Raw genomic sequence first — 24,640 nt, 5'->3', positions numbered from 1 at the left:
TATATAAAATACATATATTCAAAGCTTTAAAAAAAAGTTTATTTATTTAACGAGTTGTACGATTGAATTGTCCCCAATATTCTTCAGTAGCTTGGTTTCTGTAGACAACATTATTCATGAATGCTTTTCTAGCTTTTTGTTCTTGAGCTAGGTTTTTATTAACTTCAAATTGTTTTTCTATTTGAGCCCTATTAAAGATTGAAATATAATTAATTAAATATTAATGGTTGGAGGAGGAATGAAATAAAGTACTTTTCAATTTTTTTTAATTCTCTTTCCTTTAAGATAAGCTCTCTGGATGTATTTAAAGCATGTTGATCCCAAATTGCTTCTCTTATTTTCTCTTCATCTTTGCGTTGCTGCGAATAAATATTGAATTTTGAAACTCTCAAACGAAGACAATACCAACCTTATTCTGTTCCAATTGTCTTTGTTGCTGAGCACGGAATTGTTCAGCCTCTTCAGGAGTCATTCCTTTGTACATGTAAGCAATTTTCTTATTCAATGCAACTTTACTTTGTGCTACATCTGGATTTTCAGTTAACATGTCACTTCCGAGCATGTTGTATATCTCGGCCAAATTATCTTCTTGTGTTTGTTGTTTAGTGAGTTTTTTGTTGGCTTTCTTTTCATAGGCCTTTTTTTATAAACATTTTTAAGTTTAATAAAATTTCTAAAAGGGAACACAAAAATACTCACAAGCATTTCATTATAGCGTCTAATAGATTCTTTAATTTTAAGCTGAGTTTCACGTTCAGCAACTGACATCTCCATTAATCGTCGATCCCTAGCATTTAGGGATTCTTGAAGAATTTTATCAGCTCTTTTTCGATCTTCTTCAGCTTGCTTTCGTTCTCTCATCTTGAAATTGCATTATATAAAAATCAAACAATATTATATTAAAATCATATTTCAGGGCGGTTAATTGTTATAGTTTTTTTTGAAAATAAATGTACGTACTTGTTGTTCTAACCAGGCACGTTGTTGATTTTTTTGAGCTCTTTGTCGGTCGGCAACATTTAAATCTTCTCCAACAAAACTAAACATTTTTTGTTAGAAAAAAATTAAATATTATAGATTTCTTTTAAATTCTTATAATGTAAACTTACATCTGAGCACTTGAAATACCCAATCGAGGATCATCATCTGATATACGAGCTGGTTCAGAATTTTTTATTCGATCAGGATTATTTAAGTCATATTCGCGTGCTAAGTCTTTGCGTTGAAATCGACAACGGAAATAGTTTAAATCTGAATTTTGAATTTTGGCTTCCTAAAAACATAGAAATCGTTTTAATTTAGTAAAAAAAAAATGCATAATTTAGAAGCTTAAACCTATTTGTGGGATTTTAGACAAAAATTACAGATCGGTCGAATTTCGACTTCCCTTAATTCCCTTTAACAACAAAAAAAATTGAACATTTAAATTACCCTTTGTTGGTTAATTTCCATTGCTCTTAATATATTATCACGTCTTTCAGTTTCTTCGACATATTTGCGTTCACGTTCAGCCTCAACATCTTGGCGCTTCACTTTTTCTGCAATTTGTTGTTCTAATGCAGCACTGTCCAACTAATAAATGCAAATTATTATTAAAAGAATTGTTTTATTTATTACGAAAATAATTTTAAAATTTACCCCAAAAAGTCGTTGTTTTCCATTGAAAATTCGTTTTTTGCGTTCTTCTTCGTACTTTCTTCGATTTTCAAGCTTGGCAGCTTCTCGAAGATCTTCTTTGGTGGTAATAACAAATTTTAACATAGTTTTAAGGATTGATAAAATACAAATTCTAATTTATTGAATTTATTATTACAATTATTTGAAAAAAAAGGAAGTGTTTTAGAACAAACGATACAAAGAGCTTATGTTTTATGAATTGAAAAACAACTTGTTATTTTCTTACGAACAGTTTTGTTATTCAAATTAAATAAAAGTATTAACATTTCCATAACAACAAATAAGGTAATATTTCACCCATGCCTTGTGGCCAGAGGTTTTGTTTATCTCTGCCACAACATTGTGTCCATAGAGACATTGAGTTTATAGAGTTTTTACTTTTTGTTTATTTTAAGCATGTATCCTATTGAACATGTTTAGGTTCAGATTCATAAAAAGAAATTGGAAAAATTATTCCTAACGAATAAACAAACACAAGAGTTCGAGGACTGAGTAGAATCTACCATATACATATGTGAACAAAACAGAAAAGACAAACTTTTTTTGCGGAATTCACTTTGAATCCCAGATTGAACCCTAATATCATGGAGGTGGAAATGAAATCTCTAGGGAAGAATTCCGTAAACGAAAGCAACGATTCCCAGTAGACTTAGTAAACACAATTTTGGGACTTATTCAGCAAGAAAAGCACTAGTTAACCTCTTGAAAGCATGTTGAAAACTATGAAATTCGCAAAAAAGCATGTTGGTAAGCCTTTTTTTTCTTGATATATCAATCAACACCTAAAATCTGGGGTCGAATCACGGCACACGATTACGATCATACGTTAACGTTTTGACTATTTCTGTCTGTATTTAATTAGTAGAAAAAGATAGGGGCACATAGCAACCATACGTTAACGAACGTATGCCGAAATTCGACCCATGATTTTCACAACAAAAAAAAACATCAACCCGTTTTTAAACCGTTTTAAACAGTCCAATAAAACCATAATATGAAAAAGGTTACACATACACCGTAGTGACCCGCGTTTGTTAATGTTGATTCCAGATTCCAACTGTATTCAGGCTCATATAAAAGTGGAAAGTGTTGATGGTGGTGTAATGAATTGTGACGCCTAATTGTTTTTTTGTGTTTGTGTTATTCAAAAAGTAAAGTCTTTTTTTCAAAAACAAATTGTAAATTAAAATAAAAACACAATTTCTAACGATTTAGGTCCTACCCGTTTCTGTACACGACTAATTGTTGCCACTCAAAAGAATATCGAAATACGTGGACAAAGTTTTTATGTATTTAAAGTGCTGATTTTTCAGCACCCAAAAAACTTTAAGTACAATTTGACCAGGCCCATTTGCTCATACGGGTCATAAATTTCAATCCTAACTAGGTCAAACATAGTTCATAAGTTCTTCTTATTTTATTCTACGTTGCTAAAAAATATTTATATGGAACTCAGCAATGATTTACTTTCATGATATAAATCGCTGAGAACTTCAAATCAAAATGTCAAATCGATAGAAAAGTCAAAAAATTCGAATTGTTTTTGAGCAAATTAAGCAGTTAGAATGCAACAAATTTGTTGTAAAGAAAAGTGTGTGTCTTTTTATTACAGAAAAAAAAGATTCAATAGTGAAAGTGACCAAAAATATATGTTAAATTTAATTTTAAAAAATATTCATTTGAAAGAATTTAATTTTTAAATGTGTGCGTTTGACAAAACTAAGAATGAAAAGTATGATAACAAAAAAAAAACAGTGTTTCAAAAATTTGTGAAAGTGAGTAAATTTCTATTAAATTGATAATTGATGTAATTTTTGACTACATACATCCATTTCTTAAGCCGCATTCTTTCTTTTTTGTTTAGTAAAAATGCTTAAGTTGATCGTAAACTGCTTATGTTCTACTATTTCTTCCCCCTAAGTTATGTTCAACTTAGGATCGTTTATGACATAATTTGAAATTTGAGCAAACCGTTATGAGAAACTTAGCTCTTTAGGTTTTACTTAACTATTTAAGTTTCGTTTCAGCAAATGGGCCTGAATTATTTGTTTTTTTTTTATCAACTAAAAAAATAATTCCTTAATTTTTATATGTATATTCAATATTTTCTACATTTATTCAAAATCCCTCGATGTCCTTCGAATTGGGTTTTTGTGTAGAACGTCCCTCAAAGAAGGACGAAGGGATTTTTGAAAATATAAACATTTTATGTTGGTTGATTGCAAGTAAATATATAGATCCAGATCACAGAAGAGCAATCTCAAAAGCACTTAAGTCTTATCGCGAAAAATACTAAAAAAAAAGTGAGTAGGTTTTCTAAAAAATCCTTATTTAAGAACTTTTTTTGAATTAACGTTAAAGATAAACAAACATTTTTCTAATCAAAGTCTAAAATAAAATAAAATAAAATAAAATAAAATAAAATAAAATAAAATAAAATGAAATGAAATGAAATGAAATGAAATGAAATGAAATGAAATGAAATGAAATGAAATGAAATGAAATGAAATGAAATGAAATGAAATGAAATGAAATGAAATGAAATGAAATGAAATGAAATGAAATGAAATGAAATGAAATGAAATGAAATGAAATGAAATGAAATGAAATGAAATGAAATGAAATGAAATGAAATGAAATGAAATGAAATGAAATGAAATGAAATGAAATGAAATGAAATGAAATGAAATGAAATGAAATGAAATGAAATGAAATGAAATGAAATGAAATGAAATGAAATGAAATGAAATGAAATGAAATGAAATGAAATGAAATGAAATGAAATGAAATGAAATGAAATGAAATGAAATGAAATGAAATGAAACGAAATGAAATGAAATGAAATGAAATGAAATGAAATGAAATGAAATGAAATAAAACAAAACAAAACAAAACAAAACAAAACAAAACAAAACAAAACAAAACAAAACAAAACAAAACAAAACAAAATAAAATAAAATAAAATAAAATAAAATAAAATAAAATAAAATAAAATAAAAAAAATAAAATGCACCACTGGGGTCGCACGTACTTGCTCTTGCAGTTCAAAGCACTTTTATGTTAGCGTAATTGTAGATTTTACGAGCTGCCTCTATATAAATTTTAAAGAAATTTTTGTTGAGGTTGGGGAAGAGAGAAGAAGAAAAAATAAAAATGCAGTTTTATTGCTATAGCTTTGAATATTACGTCTGCAATCAGTTTAATCAAAATCGTTAGAGCCGTTTTCGAGACATTTGGTTTAAATTAAAAAAATTGTATGCTAGGTATACTTTCTAATCGAGATACAAAAAAACAAAAAAAAAAAAACAGAATTCCATAAAAATCATCTGTACCAAATTTGAAGAAAATCCATCCACGCGTTTAGGCTGTGGAAATCTGTACAGATGGACGTACAGACACACAGACGCACGGACGGAATTGCGAGACCCACTTTTTTGGTATTCTATATCATCGTAATGTTGGTTTTGATTAAAACCTCAATTTTTTTTCGACACCAAACCAATACTTGCCCTATTGAGCAAGTAAAAATCTTAAAAAAAAGAATGCTTTTTGTTTTCAATGAGACCATTTTTAACTGAGATAAAGTGTATTCAAAATCACTTGAAATTTTAAACTAGTGTTCAATCATTCACATTATTTTCACGTTTCAACTTAAAATTAACATAATGTTTTGAATATTATAACAACATAATAACTACTTTAGATTCCTTTTATGTATAAAATTCAAAATATTCAAATAAAAAAGTTACTCATACGCCCCCGCATGTTCCTACACAAACACCATTTAAGCTCTCATATGTTGCCGAAAACATTGCTTTTACTATCAAAAGCTTACTCCCCCATGGTAAAGCTATGATGTCAATAATTGTTGTATTTGTGGTGAAATTCATTAAAACTTGAACAAAATCATCAAAACAAACTAAAACCAGCTGATTGTCAGTCAGCGGCACTAAATAGTTATCTAAACATTTTGCATTTGCAAACAACTTTTTGTTTCTATGTTGTAATTTATTTTAATTTCTTTAAATTGAACTTCATCATGAAAAAATTTTGTACACAAAAAGTTCATCACGAATCTCCGATAGAAATTCGACGCGATGAAGATTCGAAACTTCCGATTGTTTACTCCGAACATTATGGAGTCAAATTTTGTGGTCTTCAAAAACTGCATCCTTTCGATGCAGCAAAGGGACATCATATTGTTAAAGTGATGGCATAATAGTTTAATAATTGAAAGATTACAAATTGATGAGTGAAATTTACAGATATTGAAGGCAGAAAATCTTATAGCAGAGGGAAATTTCTATGTTCCAAGTGAAATTACTAAAGAGGAGCTACTCGAAGTTCACAAGAAAGAGTATCTCAAAAGTTTAAAAGTAATTTACTATTTCTTTAAATCTTTCATCCTCACATTTAATTATTTTCTCTGCAGTGGAGTATAAATGCAGCAAAGATCTCCGAAATAGTTCCTCTTTTGCTCGTCCCAAACCACTTTGTCCAGCGTGGCTATCTGCGACCAATGCGCTTCCAAACTGCTGGTTCAATTCTAGCTGGCAAACTAGCTGTTACCTCGGGATGGGCTATTAATTTAGGGGGTGGATTCCATCATTGTTGCTCCTATCGGGGAGGGGGATTTTGTGCATATGCAGATATCACTCTTTTAATTACCAGAGTTTTGCGAGAAGAAAAGCACATTGTTCGAGTGATGATTGTTGATCTTGATGCTCACCAAGGCAATGGTCATGAAAGAGATTTTTCCAACAACAACAATGTGTTCATTTTGGATATGTATAATGCTTCGATTTATCCTAAGGACCATGTTGCCAAAGAGAGTATCAAGTGTGCCGTAGAGTTGAGACCATTTACCGAAGATGCATCTTATTTCAAAAAGCTGACTAGGTAAGCTGGTTAACTGTTTTAAATTGAGGTGTTATATTTGTTGAATCCTAATAGATCTCTTAAGGACTCAATGAATGAGTTTCATCCAGATTTTGTTGTCTACAATGCTGGAACAGATATTCTCAAAGGCGATTCCTTGGGCCTCTTGTCCATTACTCCTCAGGTTTTTCTCTCTATTAAGTTAATATAACTAAATTGAATTAAATATTTATTTGTTTTTTCTACAGGGTGTCATCAATCGAGATGAATTCGTCTTCACTACATGCATTCAAAGTAAAATTCCAATTGTCATGTTGCTTAGCGGTGGTTATTTGAAATCATCGGCAGCAGTTATTGCAGATTCGATTATGAATCTTAGAGCAAAAGGATTACTTCCATCAAAATAAAAATATATGAGATTTATTGGAATGTGCACAAATGAAACACCTTGAGTAAGGTGAAAGAGATTGATTTTGAAGTGGTAAAAAAAGCTGCAATATAGACAGGTTATCCTTGGATAAAAGGACTCGAAAAGACTTAATAAATAGCTTGTTTCTAACCAATTTTTGGCGGTTCGGGTAAAAATGTATTTTGCTAACACTTAAAAAAAACATGTTCCTTAAAATAGGGAAGAAGTATATGTATGCAAATTTATTAATGCAGAAATATACTAATTTTTTCATCATATTAATGATTTTTTTGTTTTATTTAAAAAATATTAATAGAACTTACAAAAACCAGGAGTAGTGTAATGAATGCAGTTTGAGAGAAAATCTCAAATTAAGGTTAATTATATAAAATAATCAAGTGACCCTTAATAAAAAATAAATTTTTCCTTAAGTCGCTGTACTTGTCATGACTAGTTGCCCAATAAAAATAAACCTTTTACCTGGACAAAATTTGCATTAAACTGAAAACTGATACAGATTTTCGATTCATCATTAAAATTGAATGGCAAAAGGAAAATAAAGTTTTTTTAAGTTTAACACGGCTGTCCTGATTTCCGTTCGAGTTCCATTTTCTCCTGTTTTCGAATTTTAGCTGTTCCGAGTTCCGTAGGTATTCGAACACATTTTGCGGATTCATGGATGTTTCGAAAAATTAACGGATCTACAATCCGACAAATTTTTGAATTTTTCAATATTCTCCAACAAAAAAGTCGAATGGAAATCAGAACAACTGTTTTCAATCCGTACGGATTCAATTTTCGTTTCTATTTTCAAATTCTAACGAATACTAGAACTAGAACACCCGTTTAAATGTGGAATTTGTATATCGTTTTCTAGAATTTGTCTTTTTTGCCTAGAATTATTTAAAGATCGCCGATGACCGACACTACTGCATGCATGAAAAACCGTGACTCATTAGTACGTTGTGCCTGAGACTGACTGATAGCAGTGCTGTATAAATTGAAATTTCATTTTAAAGGCCAAGCCATAGGATTCCAAGTCCAACTTAAACAGCTTTACGAATATAGAGTCAGCAGTTCAGGGTGTTAATCCATTGAACGATTTGTCTTTTCCAAGGTTCGAATTCCAATACAGCCCAATACATCAAAATGCTCGTTTTATATTCATATTTTACAGTGCTTATAGTTTTTGAATAGTTGCGTTGTTTAATCTTATGCAATGCAGTCACTGTGACTACTACTATTTTTTTTATGACATAATTGTTAGTTTATAAAAATTTGTATCTTTTGCTAAAAAAAAGCTTTTAACCAGTTTAAATTTTGAATTTTTTTCTAAGCATAAATATATTCAAAGTTTGGTGAGTTCAAGGACTTTTTTATTTTTTATCTTTTGAACTATCGGTCTAAAAAGTGAATACCAAAAGTGTTCTGTAGTTAGGAAAACGTTCTTCAGAATATATTGTTTATAAATCGATTAGGTACATTTAAGAAAATATAATATTTTTTTCTTCTGAAAGATTTAAAATAGTGGACTTATCATATTTTGAAAATAAAAGATTGAATTGATGGTGTTCTTTTCAACAAAGTTCAGGTATTTAATAGAGGGTAAAATTCTATGTCGATACCAGCTACATCGGTCATTTTAAAAACCCCATAAAAAATTGCAGGATTCAATAAGTAACGTTTCATTCACAAATAAAATATGTTTAAAAAGTTCTTTAATTAATTAATTAAATTTTATTTGTGAATGAAAAACTTTTTATTGATTGCTGCAAAAATTCTAGTTCTGAAATTCTTGAAATAACCAAATTAATTCATACCAATTTATTGATTCATTCATATAGTTAAAAAAAGTATAATATTCTCTTTGTTTTTAACTGTTTAATTTTCAAAAGCCAATACTTACCATTCCACCTGGTCCATTCGACAAAAAAAAAAAAACAAATACGTTTAATTGCGATTTGTTTACGCATTTTATTAAATACCAATTTATTGATTCATGACTGAATGGTATAAGATGCTTTACAAAAAAAAAATAGCTTTGTTATTTTTGTATGCTATAATAATAAATTGTTAATATTATAATTTTATAAACTTAAAAATAAATTTTGTTTTAAAACAAAAATTAATATCATTTGTTGAAATGTTGTGTTTATATATTGCAATAAAAATAAATTAAATTTGTTTAAGAAATTTAATTGTTTAAAAATCTTATTGTTAATACAAAATTTATCATATTACATTTTTTGAAGCGAATTACAAATTAATTTATTTTATTCAAAATTAATATTTCATTATATACACATTATTATAGTTTTATTGTAATTAACAAGAAGTTTAATATTAAAATATTATATCGATTTTTTTGTTTGTTATAATTTGTTTTGTTTTTTAAATTAGTAAAAAAGGAATTTACTTTTATTTGTCTTGTTTATTATGTTTTTATAATTTTGTTACATTGAAAATTATATTATTATCTATTTATTTATCAGATTACATTAATTTTGTATTATTGTTCTACTTTGTTTTTAACTTGCACTGATATCGACAAGTGTGGTACAAGAAATGTTTTTTTTTTTTATTTTGTTGATGTTACATTTAGGTATTAAATTTACTATTCTTAGTTTAATTAAATTTGTATTTGTATTATTTTGGTTAGGACTGGTTGTGTAGGATTGGTTTTGTTGAATTATTTTGTGTTTTAACCATAAGTTATACCTTTCGACTATAAAGAACAATTAAAAGTGAACAGTAAATTGCGATTTTTCTTTATATTTGAAGAAGTGATTACGGGGTTGAATCAATTAAAAGGAATTTTAAATTAAAGTTAATAAGTTAAACGGCAGTTATACAAAAATATTGTAATAAAATTCAGCAACATTGATGATTAAAATTGATTTTTTTTTAATCAAAGTCATTATACAACTGAAACTAACTTAAAGCATTTTACTAAAATACTCATATTTTCAAATACATTATACGCATTTGTATAGATTCGGAGATTATATTTTAAAAAGACACATAAGAATTCTATCAAAGTTGAATAAACATCTTACTTGCTAATTAATTTAGACTAAGGTTCTTCAAACTTGCAGAAATTAAAGTGGTTCCTAAGATGGGGAATTGAATTCTTATAATGGTAAAATAACGGTACCCGTTATATAACCGTAAAGGCTTTTTCAACAAATCGTAAAATACAAACATTAAACTCTACTGCATTTGTGAGTAAAGAATCGATAAACCGATATCGATGAAACACAGTTAAATAAACCACACCTCTTTCAACCCATCACTTTTCAACATGAAGTTTTATCACACAGCATGAAATATAACGGAAGCAAAAATGTCAATGTATTTGTATTTAAAACCTGTATCTTTGAGGGAGGAGATTTTAAGAGTTTGAAGATTTTCTGCGGTCAGCTCGAAAACTTGGTGTCTTCTAAAAACTACACCTACCTCAGGAAAAACTAGAGACCTTATTTGATGACACTTCCTCTTTTGACAATCCTTTTAAAAACCAAAAGAAATGAATTAAGTGACTATATGTGCTATTTTTATCGTGAACTCGTTGTATCTCAACCTATAATGTTATGAGTTACGAATGATCTTAACCAACTATAGTTTGGTTTCCATTGATTGATTAATAAAAATCCTTAAAGCATGATTGTCATCACAAAACTGTTCTTTTTTTTTTTTTTATTTAATTTACTTTGGTAACATTTTATTACAAATAAAATTTTGCACTTCTTCCATCTCTTAATTTATTATATCCAGTTACTGATGGCCATCCATTCAAAAACGATCATTCGTTAACAAGTGTTGCTCAGAATTGTGAACCAAGGATCTATGATAGCCATGGATGGTTTGAGGAAATCAAAAACAAAAACAAATAAAGAAAAAAACAATTTTTTTAAGCATTTTTGATTAAATAACATTCAATGAAAGCAAAATATCAAATGTTTAGGACAAAGACAAATTAATGAACATGATTTAAAAAGCGATAAAATGATCCATTTACATTGAACTTTATAATAAGTCCGTTTTACATTCATCTTTTCGGAAATAAGCTTGACGTAGAATTATGACATTAGCTTCCGACTGCTTCCTCCAATTATAGGTCTACCTTAAGGCTCTTCTAAAACCAGAACACTCAAAATTAGAATGTCACAGTTTACACAAACTGAACGAAATTGGCAAGACAAACATAGTAACTATCTGCTGGGTATCTGGACACGTTGAGGTAATTGCAGTGTATGGAAGTTCTCTTAATAGTATCAGACTATTTTATTCCACTTATTTGTGGTGCTTAGTGTAGTAATTTTACATTTAAACTTGAGTATTGAACCAGGCCAAGCATGCACTAGCCTCAATAAACTACTAGCACCTTCAAGTTATTGTAGTTGTTGAAAGAGTAGAATAAATTTGTTGAAATTTTAAGCTGTCTAAAACACCATACAATTCCTGATTACTAACTCAGAATTTGAAAAAATTCTAAGATTTTTTGAAATCTTTTTTATATTCAAATTAAAATATAAACCTTTTCACATTTCTATCGAATTCCTTTCAGCCAAATATTTTTTTTTTTTAAGAATCATAATGTGCCTTTGTTTTGTTCGTATATAAAATTAATAAAATAAATACAAATACATTATAAGACCTTTTTATGAATTTAGCATAAAATTAATGGTGATTATTGCATATAAATGAAATGTTGCATACAAATGTAAGTAGGAGACTCTCGATTAAACTTTATTTACACAATGAAATTCAATGTTCTTTATAGTCTCAAAAAGTATAACCTTTTGTTGGATAAAACACATTTCAAAAATTATCTCAATTGATGTGTTCGTACGCGTTGTTCAATGCATTTTGCCTCGGGTTCAGCATCTTATGAAAGATATTTGTTGTCTGTTCCTCATATCAATTTTCACTGCAAAGCTTAATTAATCAATAGAATCAACCATAATTTGAAATTAATTATTTTAATACAAAAAAATAACGAGATTTTCCAAGCTCCTTAATTCTGTCTTTTACTAACGCAAGCATTCTATTTTCTAGTTTTTTTTTTTTTTTTGTTCTGCTAAGCAACTTCGGATTTAAAAACAAGTTAATTCTTTGATCTTATATTTAGACCACTATTATTCTAAATCATTTTTTAAAATGTCATTGACAACGTATAATTCAGGTAATTTATAAGCATTCTATAGGCAATCCTCTCCAGGATTTCATGCAATTTATTATTTTTTTTAGGACCCTACAAAATCCCTTATACTTATGCATTGCATACAAATAAAAAGGATAAAATGTTAAATAAAAAACGAAATAAGTTTACAAAATAATTGTTAAATTCGTACCGCCCCAATATGTCTTTCTAAAAATGGAATAATTTGATTAAGGATTTCTTTTTTTGTTCTTCTTGAAGCATAATGATTGATGGTTTTTTTTAATATGAGACTAAATTACAAAAGAATTTTTAAAGCTTCTTAAAGAATGGAATTTTTATATTATTTTGTTTCTAATTAATTAAAAAAAATATCATTAATGGGAGGCAAATTAAATAATAATAAAAAAATTGGTGATTTAATAAGAATGTTGTTTTTTAATAATACTTATAAACTATATTACAATTTTCGCCTAAGTGAGGGCAGTCTTTCTGTTAAGTTTCTTTTTTTCAATGTAGAAATATTTTTTGTTTCTTTTATTTTTTGAATTACTACTAACAAGCCGCTGGTTCCGTTATGCTAAATGAAAGAGGAGGAAGAATATATTTGTAATGATATTTATGATGAATATATTAAATGAATTCGAATCTAAGTTTTTTTTTTGTAAAACAAACACAACAAAAACAAAACACAATTACATTATTTTTGTTAATACTTACGATGATCTCGATGGAGCATCTTCAAATAGAACTTCTGATCGACTGTTTATCAAATAAACTATACAAAATGATAATATCGCGACAACAATACCAATTGAGAGTGTTATTGTTTCGTGGGTTTTGGACGGTCTTAGGAATATTCTTGCACTTAGTTGTGACCATGTCGATTCGGTCCAAGTTGAGTATTGGCCAGATTTCCAATCGTAATCTAAAAAAAAATTTACAATTTGTTAATTTTATGTTATTCAAGTCAAATTAAGTAATTTGCATTCAACAACGACAAATAAAGAAGCCTATGGTGGAACTGTGTTTATGAAAGAAAAAACACACTACAGTTCACTATTCATTAAAGGCAACTATTTTATGTACCTAAGTGAAGTTTGGATATCTCCACAGACACATGCTGCATGGATTATCTCCTGCACGTTTTAAATATGACTGTTTTCTAGCTTGTAAGAAAAGTAGTTAAGCTATACAAGACCACAATAACTGGTACAGTAAGTTGTCGGGTTGGGGTAAAAATCTCGAAAACCGAAATTCCGAAAACCCAAAATAACGAAAATCCGAAATCATTAGAACCCAAAATCCTGAATGGGATCTTGAAATCCTTAAAAATCCCCTCTTGAAAATTCCCAATTATAGGAGGCCTTGCTTCTTAATGAGCCCAAACAAAGCCCAAAAAATAGAAGACCATCGTCTCAAAGGGAAGACCCTAAAAAAGGTAATATAATACAATCTTATGATAATAACACGAGCTAATAAGAAAGGCAGTCTGGTAAAGTCAAATACAAAAACCCCAGCACTAACTTGACCTAATAAATAGAACACAACAAAACCACGGGGACTTGCTTAATCTTTCTTAATTCTAGAGCGTATTTTGACGAGTAAAAAAAAAAAGGTAAAAAAGCAACAGTATTATCAACCAAAAAAAAAAAAAACATTAACAATATTTTACAAATCATAATCTGAAAACTGATATAAACAAACATTTTAAACGAATTCTGTTTTCAAGATCTTGTTTTAAAATATTCTCCGACTCTTCTCTCACTGCCGTTTTCAGCTGATGAAGATTGCTCGGAGGAGGATTTCGGTCGTTTTATTGAATTTTAATTCGGATTTCTCGTTTCCAACGTCTGGAAATTTTATGTTAACTGTTTTTATGCTTGAACTGCCTCAAGATTAAATTATCTTGTATTCTTCTAAACATCAATAAATTAATATGAATTATTGAATTAGATATGTTGAGATTTTTCCATAGAAACAAAAAATATAACGCATACGCTACAGTGACTCAACTTTACATAAAAGCTTCAGTTAAAAATTCCACTTCGATTTCGAAAAAAAAGAAACCAATATCAACAAATTTTATTTTAGATCGATTAAAATTCCTTTTCGATTGAAAGTTAAATGTAGAACCTAGCTGATAGCTTTGATTAGTAATTACATTACATTATCATGATCAATACACGATCGTTACATAATTAAAATGATCATTAAACACTCGAAATGTTCAGTTCTAATTCTGGGTAGCCGGACTAAGAAAAAAGTGTTCCATATCTCTATCGCTGCTATACCGGAACAACCGCACAATAACAACTCTCGCTACTTGCAGTATTTTCTTGTAATTGGTAGAAATGCTATCCAGAAGACTGTCAATTTGGTTTGACCCGAAAGCAAGACTGGGCGGAGGACAACGTACTTTGTACGCTAAAGTACTAGACACAGACCTATTAACTAGAGGAGGTCCCTTAAAGAGAAAGATTCTTCAATTGACATGTTCAGTGTGTATAGGAGAAGTGTGGTGGAAAGAATTCAACGGCAAGCTAAGCGTTAGTTACTTTAATATTTAAGAAAAAAAATTAAAACACACCTGCCAAAATTAATTGGCTATCTAGGAAGAATGTGTATAGATGTAGTAGTAATAAGTCTTAAAATTATTAATCAACTTACCGTCGATTAAAAACGCTGGACTCATTGCCACACTATAGTTTTGTGTTGTCATCCGGCATTCACCTTTCCCATCATAACCAGCAAACCAATGTAGCGGTAGATATGTGCAATTCTCCTTGTTAATTTCTGTGATTTTTTGCGAGAGAATATATCCAAGTAGCCTATAAGACCAACCAGATGCTTCTTGTGATGCTCCTTGTACGCTTATGTACCTATAAAAAAAAAACTACTTTGCAAACTGTTATACAACTAATCTAATAAAGCAACTCACCTCAATGGTGGAATAGGTAACCTAATCTGACTATTTGGATGTGATGCTGCCTTAAACAGTGGACAATCGGCCATTTGTAGGAAACAGAAAAGAAACTCATCCACCAAAATAGGATTTGCCAGCTTGTTGTCATAATAAACAACCCCTGTTAGAATTTCATACAATCCCAAAGCCAGAGCCGATGAGACATTTCGAATTTTCATCTGAACCGAATCCACTTGAAAATGATCCCTGGCCAATTCGTTTTCCATGAGAACACTGAAATCCATTGTCGTATTGCCATAGCTAAAGCCGATGTTATACTGATCATCGTAGATTGAGTGATAGAACTTATTTGCAGGTTTTGAGTTCAAAATCACGGCGGGGAATGATAAATTCGCTCTGAGGAACGACTGCGCCGATGTTGGGGGCAAGTTTTCACTCAAAACTGAATTGAATTTCACCTTCAAATCATATTCCGTTGAGTAGTTTCGAACTTTACCCAAGAATTCTGAAGCCAATTGAATATTCTGCCGAGAATGGAGGTTGATTTCATTCATTTCATCTAAAGCTCCGATGTCAATCATAAGGGCAATGTTGTCAAAGTCAATGGGATTTGTTCGTGTGCTCCGTGTTGGGAAGGCTTTGTTCTGAATGTCATAAACGAATCGTTGGGAGCCAATGTAGTCATAAGTTTCTCCATTAAAGACCACAAAGAGAATGTTGTATTTTTCGTTTTTATGCTGAGGCAGTAGCCTTGCCAGCATATGAGCGACATTGACCAAAGTTGCATACGACAACAGCGAATCCATTGCACCCAATCCAACACCATCAAACATAGAAGTTGTATCCAACCTTGTGGTCACCATAATAAGCTTTTCTTCCTTATCGACTTCTCGTTTCTCGTCTGTTTGATTCCGTGGAAATAGAGTTGCATAGATATTTCTTCCTTCCAGAGGATCACAATATCTTGTTCGACTGAGATTATTGACAAAGTTTGTCCTACGAATACAAACCTCTGAACTGACTGCGGCAGACATAAAAGTATTCACTTGGACGCTGCACAGAGACCGTGTGGCTTGTGTATCGTAATCAAAATTGTTGAACTTTTCAAAACAATCGAGTATTTTCTTCTTTTCATCCGGATCGGCCACATAGTAAATTGGAAATGGAAAATCTTCATGCAACAATCCGGTGCCAAAGGGATTCCATAGGGTTTCTGGACGAGTTGCATCACAAGTAAAATTATTGATATTACTGTATTGATTGGGACACGTTAACTCGTGACTGAATTGAGTCATGTTGTCTGTTCGATTGACAAGAATTACAACAGATATGTTCTTTCCACCTTCGTTTTTTAGACGAAGCAGATTGGTGCGGGTGAAGAAAGGCGGTGGTATAACCGGAGCGTAAGGTGGCGAAGGTGGATTATTTAGAAGAAAATTAATATCTTCAATTGTTTTTACCACGTGCAGAGCACCAACTGAGCCCGATGAAGAAGCTGGAATAATAATATAAAAATAAGTGTAAAGTGTTATGTGAAGGTAAAATGATTTTTTATATTTGATTATCTTACAAGAACAACCAGTTTGGTGGGTTCCATTCAAACGTCGGAAACAGCTCGCTCCGCTGATTGGTTCATACATCATTTCATGAGTTCTCTCTGCATTTGCTGGAAAATAGACTACAACAAAGAATTTTGTTAAAATTTTTTAAATAAGAAGATATGATAAGAATCTAAAAGTAGCACGTAGTTTTTTTTTATATCTTTTGCTGACAGATTTCAATAACGTAAAAAGTATTTTCGTATGCATCGAGGTTACAACGATGTTTTAAATACTCTTTCATTGAGGTTGAGAAGTCCACAGCGAAATCTATAAAAAAAAACTCATACACATAGTTTCACACTGAGGAGTCTCGTTTTTGTAGTTTTAAAACTTTTCGACAGTGAAATCGCAAAATAAATTTCTTGCAGTTTAATAGAGCAATCCAATTATGTCACATGAATTTCTTAAGTTCAAAACTGATCAATTTCTTGTCAATTGGTAACGTAATTAACTTTAGGGCATGTAATTAATTAACTAATTAATTAATTAATTAATTACACAATGTGTTTTAAACTCTTCAGCTGAAACAATTAATATCTCTAGACGTACTCCGCGTATTTTCTTTCCAGTCTTTCACCACTCTTTGGCTCAAGAATTATACTATAAAACTATTTGAAAAGTATTGGAAACGTTCAGACACTTCAAATTCAATTAAACAACTTGGTTGGGTTATTAAAACAAATAAACAATAATAAACAAATTGAAATTCAAAAATTTAAAATTCTTTATTTAAAAGAATACAAAGAATTTCTTTTTATTAGCTTTTTCAACAAAAAAAAGTACCTCGACTTGCTTTATTTTATCACAAGTTCTAACTTAAGATCAAGTATTAAAATCGTAAGACCCATTAAAAATAAAATGAACGACTGTGTCGCACGAAATTGCTTTTAGAGTACAAGTTTTTTTTTTTTTTTAAATTGCATAACTTTTTATATAAAAACCTGGTAATTGTATACCGATGGGAAAAAGAACTAAACAAATGGTAAATTCATTGTTCAAAGGCTAAAAACAACATCCTATATGAATTTCAGCTCCAAAAAATTGTGCAATTTGATTTCCTTTATTAAAGTGCATTTTTAGAAAAACAAAATTTCAAAAATTCCAAATTTAAAATTTAAATAAACTAATTTTGCATATAAATCATTTTTGAAAAACAATTTTCAAAATAAAGTTGGTATGCCATTTTGTAGTAATTCAATAATGAACACCGAAAACATAAATTAAAAAAAAAATTCAATGTCTCATTTTTGAAATTTTGAATATTTTATAAATCCCAAAACGTTGTTTTTGAAAATTTGGTATTGATTTAAAATAAAGCAATATAAGTGCTTTTGTATAAGAAAATGTTTAATGAAAGGATAAACCTTGTTTTTCTAAATAAAAATCGTTGGAGCCGTTTTTGAGAAAATTAATCATTAACAAAGTTTGTATATGACAGGTACCATTATTTTTTGTCCGAAACATTAATTCCGTAAATTCGTCTGTAGAGTCTTAGAAAACCGCTACATACCAATTTTGAAGTGAATCACACATACGTGTGCTTTTATACAGACGGACAAAATCTTGATAGATAGACGGACTTGTGGCACCCACTTTTATTTGTCAACGTCATTTTCTGAACCGAAATTTAGTTTGTCGAGTAAAACGAGTTAGGAAGATTTTTCTTAAATAACTTTCCAAGAGAATTGATTTTTTTTACAGCTACAATCAGGCCATTTTTAGGTAAATAAAACAAAAATTAAAACAAATATTAACCATACTCTATTAAAAAAAAAGTCAACAAAAGAATTTCTTATATCCAAACAATTTTTATAAATTGTGTTCAACTTTGCTTTGAACAAAAAAAAAAATCAAAAAACGAGTTCTCTGGGAGTCACATACCATTAATAAATACTTTTGAAAAAAAAATTTCTCCTAATGATATACCTTGGACATCACAGGTATAGGTTATAAGTTACAGATGTTCTAACAATTTTTTTGTTTGTGTACTATAATGGTGTACGATGTACGTTAATCAGCAGCTTCAGTTATTTATTTTCTTCAGTATTTAATTTCTTGTCTTTCTTGGTGGTAAAGAATAGAAGAAATATTTCAACTAGTAAAAATGCAAGTCGGTTCAAGTTAAGTCGATAAATAAAAAAAAAAAAATGTTCTAGGTTATAATGGCAGCGCTAGTGCATGTGAAGTGCTTCGGCTACGCAAGCGCTGGATAGCTTGTTGATATTTCGGCCTGCGTATCAAAGTTTTTCATGCTAATTGGACGTAAAGCGACGTACCGCTACTTAAAGGATTCGGATAGACGAATTTTAAAAATAAAAAAAAAACCTTTTGTATTTCAATTTTACTTTATCTTTCAAAAATTGATGATTAAATTGAGAAAGAAGCTTTTTGTGTAGAAAATTTTTGGTCTAGCTACATCGCAAACTAATATAGCACTTTTGTGAAGAATTTTGCCGTAAGATAAAATGAGAATTAAATACGAAAACGATCAACATTTTGAATGGAGAAAAAAGTTGGGGTCTCCTTTATGAGTAATGTCAAGTCATTAGGCTTTTTCGTTCTTAGCTTTAAGAACGTTCGTTCTACAAACTTTGATTTTGCCCAATACATAATAACACTGGTTAACAAAATTAAACTTTTTTTTTTTGTTGCAGAAACAAAATTATACTTTTCTGAATGTTTTCGGTGTGCTGAACTCGAATCCGAAGTAAAAAAAAAATTAATCAGCTCTCGTTTTTGAAATATTACCGTTAGAAAATGCAGTACTTCGGACCTTATTCTTTTATATGAGGAAAATTGTTTGAGCATATTTAGTAACGGTTTTTATAAGTTCTATTTTCCACCTTTTTAAATCTGTTTAAATCTTTCCGATATCTTTTGTACTGCCCGAGATATCCTCAGTTGTTTGGTATTATTATAAATTTTATATGGTCATTATCTCCTTTATGATTTATGTATATGAAGCCAAACCCATTTACTTCATTTAAAGATATCTCGGGCAATACAAAAGATATTGAAAAGATTTAAACAGGTATCGAAAGATACCTGTTTATAAATATGCTAAAACAATTTTCCTTAATCAAAAGAATAAGGTCCGAAGAACTAAAAAAAAAAAACTTTTTTTTGCATTTTTTTAACGGTAATTCTCAAAAACGGGAGCTGATTAGTTGTTGGCGACGGTACAGGTAAAAAAGACATTCAACTTTCATGATTTCACACAAATGTATTTATATAATAAGGTTCTATGTAATTCAAATTGCAACATAGAACCCTTTTACTGATTTTTTTCAAACAAAAAAATACATTGATTTAAGTTACATAGAACTTTTTTACGCAAATTTTTCAAAATGAAATCTTATGGAAATGATATTTTTTTTAATTAAAGTAAAAATAAAAGATCTTTTGATGTTTTTGCGGGTATTGAACAACAGGTGTGGAATCGGCTAACTTGATAGTCAATAGTTGACAGTCAAAAACGACGATTTTGCTCCATAATTCGTCGTTTTTGACTATAAACTATCGACTATCAAGTTAGCGGATTTCAATCTAGGGCTTTTGCTAAACAGCAAAGAATTTTTGAATCTCTTTCTGTACTCTTTAAACCAAAATATGTACTATCCAACTCTAACTTTTGCAATAATTCTTTCGTTTAACCTTACCTAGATATTCTTACATCATAATTAAATTAGAGTAATGTTTTTTGTGTGCCTAGAATTGGAAGTGATTTTTTGAAAACTTTTTTTTCATAATCGAGATTTTACTCTCCTAACCGAAGTGAACTTTTCGTTATTCATCTTTACAATTATATTAGTTTATTTCTATTAATAGTTTCATCGAATAAAACTTTTTTTTTAACTTGAACTTTCGTTATATGTACATATGGAGACAAAAAAAGCACTTAGAACCAAGATGATACTCCTCTAAAATCCAATCCTCTTAAATTAATAAGATTTCTAATAAAAATAAGTAAAATTTGTTTAAACTTTGCTAAAATCAAAGTGAACTTCATTTTAACAAGAATTTACTTTTAAAGAAAATTTAAGTCTAGATACCTATAAAGATTGAAATGATTTTTTTAATAACTTTATGTGCATTTTAATTAAAATTAAAATGTTAAACAAACTTTCAATTTTTTTTGGCATACCTACATTTTGCACCGTAGATGACTGTTTTAAGACGACTGTCTTTTTGGCAAAAAACCATGCAAAAATCCGATTGATTTAATACAAATTCTAATTGTTTTTAGCATGTCCTTTTTCTGTGTACCTAATTCAACAAAAGCAGGAATTGTGGTTTTCTATAAATGCAACAACGTGATTTGAGGTATTTTTTTCTGTTATTTAAAATAGAATTTGACTGTTTTGTGCAAAACTTAAATTAAATCAAAGCCTATTTCACGATGAAGTTAGTTTTTTTTTATATAAAATCCATTTATTACATGTAAGCTCTTTATAACTATAAGGTTCTATGTTGAACATAGAACTTTTTTCAAATTTGTTTACATACTTTTTCATAAAAAGGTTCTATGTCATTTTTTAAAAATGCTCATAGAATCTTTTTTTCTGGTGAAATTAATGTTTTTTTCATGGTTTTATGATTTTTTTAGGGTCCTTTATAAGATTGCATCAATACTTTACTGCTATGTAACTATTTTATCCGAAAACCAGCCTTAAAAAACTTTGAGATCGATTTTCTCAAAACTAAGGTGAGTTGACATACAACCCTATAATTCTCACCCAGCGATATGTTATATGGGTTTCAATAGTTTTAATAATCTTCCGCAAGAGTTAAAAAAGATTAATAACATTAACGAATTTAAACGCAAAATAAAAGAATATGCTCAAACTGTACATTAAATTTAAAATATAAATTTTTTATCAAATTATATTATACTAATTAATACGAAAGATAATAACTGTGATATTAATTTAAGTTAAGGCAAAAAATGTAACAACCTAAACTAAATGGCTTTTAAACTAAACTAAAGAAAGTTAAATTCAAAATTCAAGTTATAATAGCTTCAGTAAGATAAAATGAGAAATAAATTATTTGTTTATTCGGAGAAGAATCTTTATACAAAGTTTTTCTTGCTCTATAAATCAGAAACTTATACTTCCAGTTGTTTAATATAGAATACAAGCAAAACACTGTCTTTAAAGTAATAAGAAAATTTCATGACGCAATTAAGAAAGTATAATAAATTATAACAAAATATCGGGGGGTTTCCCAACCAGCATTCTACTTGTGTGGGATAAAATCTTACTTTGAAACGCAGAACTTATCTAAGGAAAATTTAGTTATTCTCTAAGATAAACTCTCTAAGATCATAGTTTTAACAAAGATATCAATTGCTTTCCGAATGATAAAAGTTTTAAGATATCAAATACAAAACGATTTGACCTTACTTTAAATCTTTTAACAAGATTGGAGCCAAATTCTTGGCCATGGAAAGGAAGCAGATGCAGCATAAATAAACTTGAAATACAATTTATCAAATTGCATCTCTTCTCCTACTTTATAAAGTGAGTCATTTAAAAAGTTGCAAAAATAATAGAGGTGGAGGTGGTAGTAGAGCAGTCACCTATTTCTCTATCGTCTCGGCATACAAACAGTTTGGATACGATTGATTTATGTTTTGATTTATCATAAGACTTTGGTCATGGATTTTTTGGGAAATTGGCCGGCATCCAAGTGGCACTAAAAGTAAGTGATTTATGTGAGATATGGAAATGGAAGAAGAAAACCTTCGGCGCGAATTTGCAATTCGCAAAATTCAAAGATTTCACCTTCTTCCTAACAACGCCTACATTTTTTTTTGTCTTGCTTTTGTTTGTTGTATTTGGAAGAGAAGTTTTTTTTAGATAAAAGGTGGAAGTAATTGTTTAAGGGAATTCTTTTTTATTGTACTTACCGCAGAGTATTGTCCAGAGAATAAATATCACTTGTAGATTTCGAGATTTTTTCATTTTACTTTTTGTTTGATAAAAGAATATCACTTTGGTAATAAAGGAAATTTGCTTGAAAGACAAAAATAAAGTACGAGAAAAACCAAACTGAAATGACACTTGCCAAGAAAAGTTTTGACATTACTTTTTCTATGACATTTGGTTGTTTCTTTTCTCTCTTTTGACCAAGGGACGTAACGTAGGGTTTTGTGTTACGTAACCTTACGAAGTGGATGAATTCAGCGATTTCGTTTTTTTAATTGGTCTAATACTAGGTGTGTTTTTTATTACCACCGGTCTTAACTGGACAAAAAAAACGCAGTCGGGGCTAAGCAATTTACATGTTAAGCCTGGTACGCTGCTCGCGCTAAATTTTAGCTGAGATAAAATTCCCATACAAGTTATCGATAATTTGTATGGGATCGTTTTTAGCTCAGATAAAAATTTTTGATAATTTGTATGGGAGCTAAAATTTAGCGCGAGCAGCGTACCAGGCTTTAAATGCAACAACACTTTAGCCCCTTGGGCTTAGTTGTTTAGCCCGGAGAATTCTCTGGGCTTAACTTTTTCAACAGATTTAAATCTGTGCTACCAAATTAACTTGTTCGTAAATTGTTTAGAATTTGTTTAAAAACATCAAAAATGATGTTTGGAATGACAATTATTATTTTAAATATTTATTTAATAATTAGTTAAACTTTTTTTCTTCAAAAACACACAAGAAACCCCAAAAGCGAAAAATATGACAACTTTATATTTTGTTGTGTCAGCTGATTTCGGAACATTTAGTATGCAGTGCTGCCAATTTTTCTCACTAAGCCCCGATTCGTTTTTTTTTAACCAGTTAAGACCGGTGGTAATAAAAAACACATCTACTATCTGCGTACCCAGGCCTGGGTACCATAAACAAAAAATACCAAGACTGGAAACTTTCGTACGTCTTCCCCCCCCCAAAACTCTTTTGTGTACAGTTTTGTCTGTGAATATATGTGAAAGCCACCACGTTGGTAAATGACATTAACACGCACACATTTATATATTCACGACATTCACCACACATCGGACACGAACACAACGATAGGTTCACGACATTCATCACACCGTCGCAGCTCCAATGGAACGGGGCTATTAGGTGTGTTTTTTATTGCCACCGTGGTCCGTTCTTTTATTGAATATAGTTAACCCTTCAAGCAAACAGGTCCGACCTCGGTCCGAATCCGCTGCGCCTGAGGCGGAGCTGAGTCCGACTTCGGATCAGAAACTGGTCCGAAGGCGGCTCAAATTAGTATGGAAATTATAATCACCGCGAAGTCGATTGCATATGTATTGGTGTGGTGAAAATCTCCATTCCGAGAAAACGGAGGCGAAGGCGGACCTGAGTCGGAGCAGCGAAAACCTACCAGAAAGAGGAATAAAAAAGGGATGACGTTTCGCATTTGCGACCAAAAAAAGAACAAGATTTATTTTTTTTTTCACTGAAACTGTTTTATTTTTTAATTTTATTTTAGCAAACGAAATTTTCACAATAAATACAATATAAAATACAATACATTTTTTTTCATTTTATTTCATTTGATGCTGCTGCTGTTGTTGGTGTTTTTTTTTTTTAGATACCCAATCGCATGTTTCACCTTCTGGATTTTTCTTCATCATTAGAGATTACATCTACAACACAAGCAGAAACAACACTTTAATCCAAACACTTTGAGCGATATATACAACATACCTTTTTTGTTTTCCATATTGTTTATAAATTTAATATAATTGTTTATAGTTAATAATCTAACATTATACAAACAACGACACGAGACACGACGCGACCAAACACTTCAACAAAAAATAACAAAATGACGCTTTGGCTCTTGTTGGCCTTGTCTTTCTTTTCCTTTTCTCATTTTTCACCACGATTCTCGTTCGACTTTTGTGTTCATACACAAAAAGTTGCAAGTGTGTGAGTGCAACCCCGATTTTCGCGGTCTGAGGTCGGAGTTTCTTTGTTGAACTCAGTTTTCTTGCTTGAAGGGAACTATTGTTGTTATGTCA

The 24,640-nt window shown here is 30.0% G+C and overlaps 3 protein-coding genes and 1 long non-coding RNA gene across 5 annotated transcripts; 1 reads left to right on the top strand and 3 right to left on the bottom strand.

Moving 5' to 3' along the window:
- Positions 1-42: 42 nt before the first annotated feature.
- On the bottom strand, positions 43-1,880 carry LOC129916719 (RIB43A-like with coiled-coils protein 2). Its single transcript, XM_055996828.1, has 8 exons — positions 1,639-1,880; positions 1,432-1,572; positions 1,110-1,273; positions 961-1,039; positions 700-861; positions 410-637; positions 253-359; positions 43-188 (listed from the first exon to the last, which is right to left on the bottom strand). Exons 1-8 carry the CDS (start codon positions 1,759-1,761, stop codon positions 47-49), a joined length of 1,146 nt encoding a protein of 381 aa, XP_055852803.1. The 5' UTR covers positions 1,762-1,880; the 3' UTR covers positions 43-46.
- A 3,576-nt stretch (positions 1,881-5,456) lies between these two features.
- LOC129916723 (histone deacetylase 11) lies at positions 5,457-6,983 on the top strand. The gene is made up of 5 exons (XM_055996830.1): positions 5,457-5,884; positions 5,943-6,053; positions 6,110-6,576; positions 6,631-6,739; positions 6,804-6,983. Exons 1-5 carry the CDS (start codon positions 5,717-5,719, stop codon positions 6,960-6,962), a joined length of 1,014 nt encoding a protein of 337 aa, XP_055852805.1. The 5' UTR covers positions 5,457-5,716; the 3' UTR covers positions 6,963-6,983.
- Positions 6,984-10,625: 3,642 nt separating this feature from the next.
- Positions 10,626-22,722, bottom strand: LOC129916690 (nicastrin). Of its 2 annotated transcripts, none has more exons than XM_055996788.1 (6): positions 22,564-22,721; positions 16,622-16,729; positions 15,067-16,546; positions 14,796-15,007; positions 12,846-13,053; positions 10,626-10,808 (listed from the first exon to the last, which is right to left on the bottom strand). In XM_055996788.1, the coding sequence occupies exons 1-6, from the start codon at positions 22,616-22,618 to the stop codon at positions 10,757-10,759; spliced, it is 2,115 nt and encodes a 704-aa protein (XP_055852763.1). In that variant the 5' UTR covers positions 22,619-22,721; the 3' UTR covers positions 10,626-10,756. The 2 variants fall into 2 exon arrangements, with proteins under 2 accessions (XP_055852763.1, XP_055852764.1); XM_055996789.1 differs by lacking the exon at positions 10,626-10,808 and adding an exon at positions 12,003-12,705 and having other exon boundaries at positions 22,564-22,722.
- Positions 22,723-24,184: 1,462 nt separating this feature from the next.
- Positions 24,185-24,613, bottom strand: LOC129916732 (uncharacterized). The gene is made up of 2 exons (XR_008772531.1): positions 24,324-24,613; positions 24,185-24,262 (listed from the first exon to the last, which is right to left on the bottom strand). It is a non-coding gene; the product is annotated as an uncharacterized LOC129916732 (long non-coding RNA).
- Positions 24,614-24,640: the final 27 nt, after the last annotated feature.

Source organism: Episyrphus balteatus, chromosome 3 (genome assembly GCF_945859705.1).
Source record: "Episyrphus balteatus chromosome 3, idEpiBalt1.1, whole genome shotgun sequence".
Taxonomy (NCBI): Eukaryota; Metazoa; Arthropoda; class Insecta; order Diptera; family Syrphidae; genus Episyrphus; species Episyrphus balteatus.
The sequence above is the reverse complement of the archived record's forward strand: the minus strand, read 5'-3'. Positions and strand labels throughout refer to the sequence as shown.

Coding starts and splice junctions, on each gene's coding strand:
- LOC129916719 (XM_055996828.1), bottom strand. CDS start 1,761: ATGTTAAAATTTGTTATTACCACCAAAGAAGATCTTCGAGAAGCTGCC. Junction 1,573..1,638: donor GAAAACAACGACTTTTTGGG/GTAAATTTTAAA, acceptor TGCATTTATTAG/TTGGACAGTGCTGCATTAGA. Junction 360..409: donor GACAATTGGAACAGAATAAG/GTTGGTATTGTC, acceptor ATTTATTCGCAG/CAACGCAAAGATGAAGAGAA.
- LOC129916690 (XM_055996788.1), bottom strand. CDS start 22,618: ATGAAAAAATCTCGAAATCTACAAGTGATATTTATTCTCTGGACAATA. Junction 16,547..16,621: donor CCACCAAACTGGTTGTTCTT/GTAAGATAATCA, acceptor TTATTATTCCAG/CTTCTTCATCGGGCTCAGTT. Junction 13,054..14,795: donor TCCAGCGTTTTTAATCGACG/GTAAGTTGATTA, acceptor ATTTTTTTTTAG/ATTACGATTGGAAATCTGGC.
- LOC129916723 (XM_055996830.1), top strand. CDS start 5,717: ATGAAAAAATTTTGTACACAAAAAGTTCATCACGAATCTCCGATAGAA. Junction 5,885..5,942: donor AGGGACATCATATTGTTAAA/GTGATGGCATAA, acceptor TGAAATTTACAG/ATATTGAAGGCAGAAAATCT. Junction 6,740..6,803: donor TCTTGTCCATTACTCCTCAG/GTTTTTCTCTCT, acceptor TTTTTTCTACAG/GGTGTCATCAATCGAGATGA.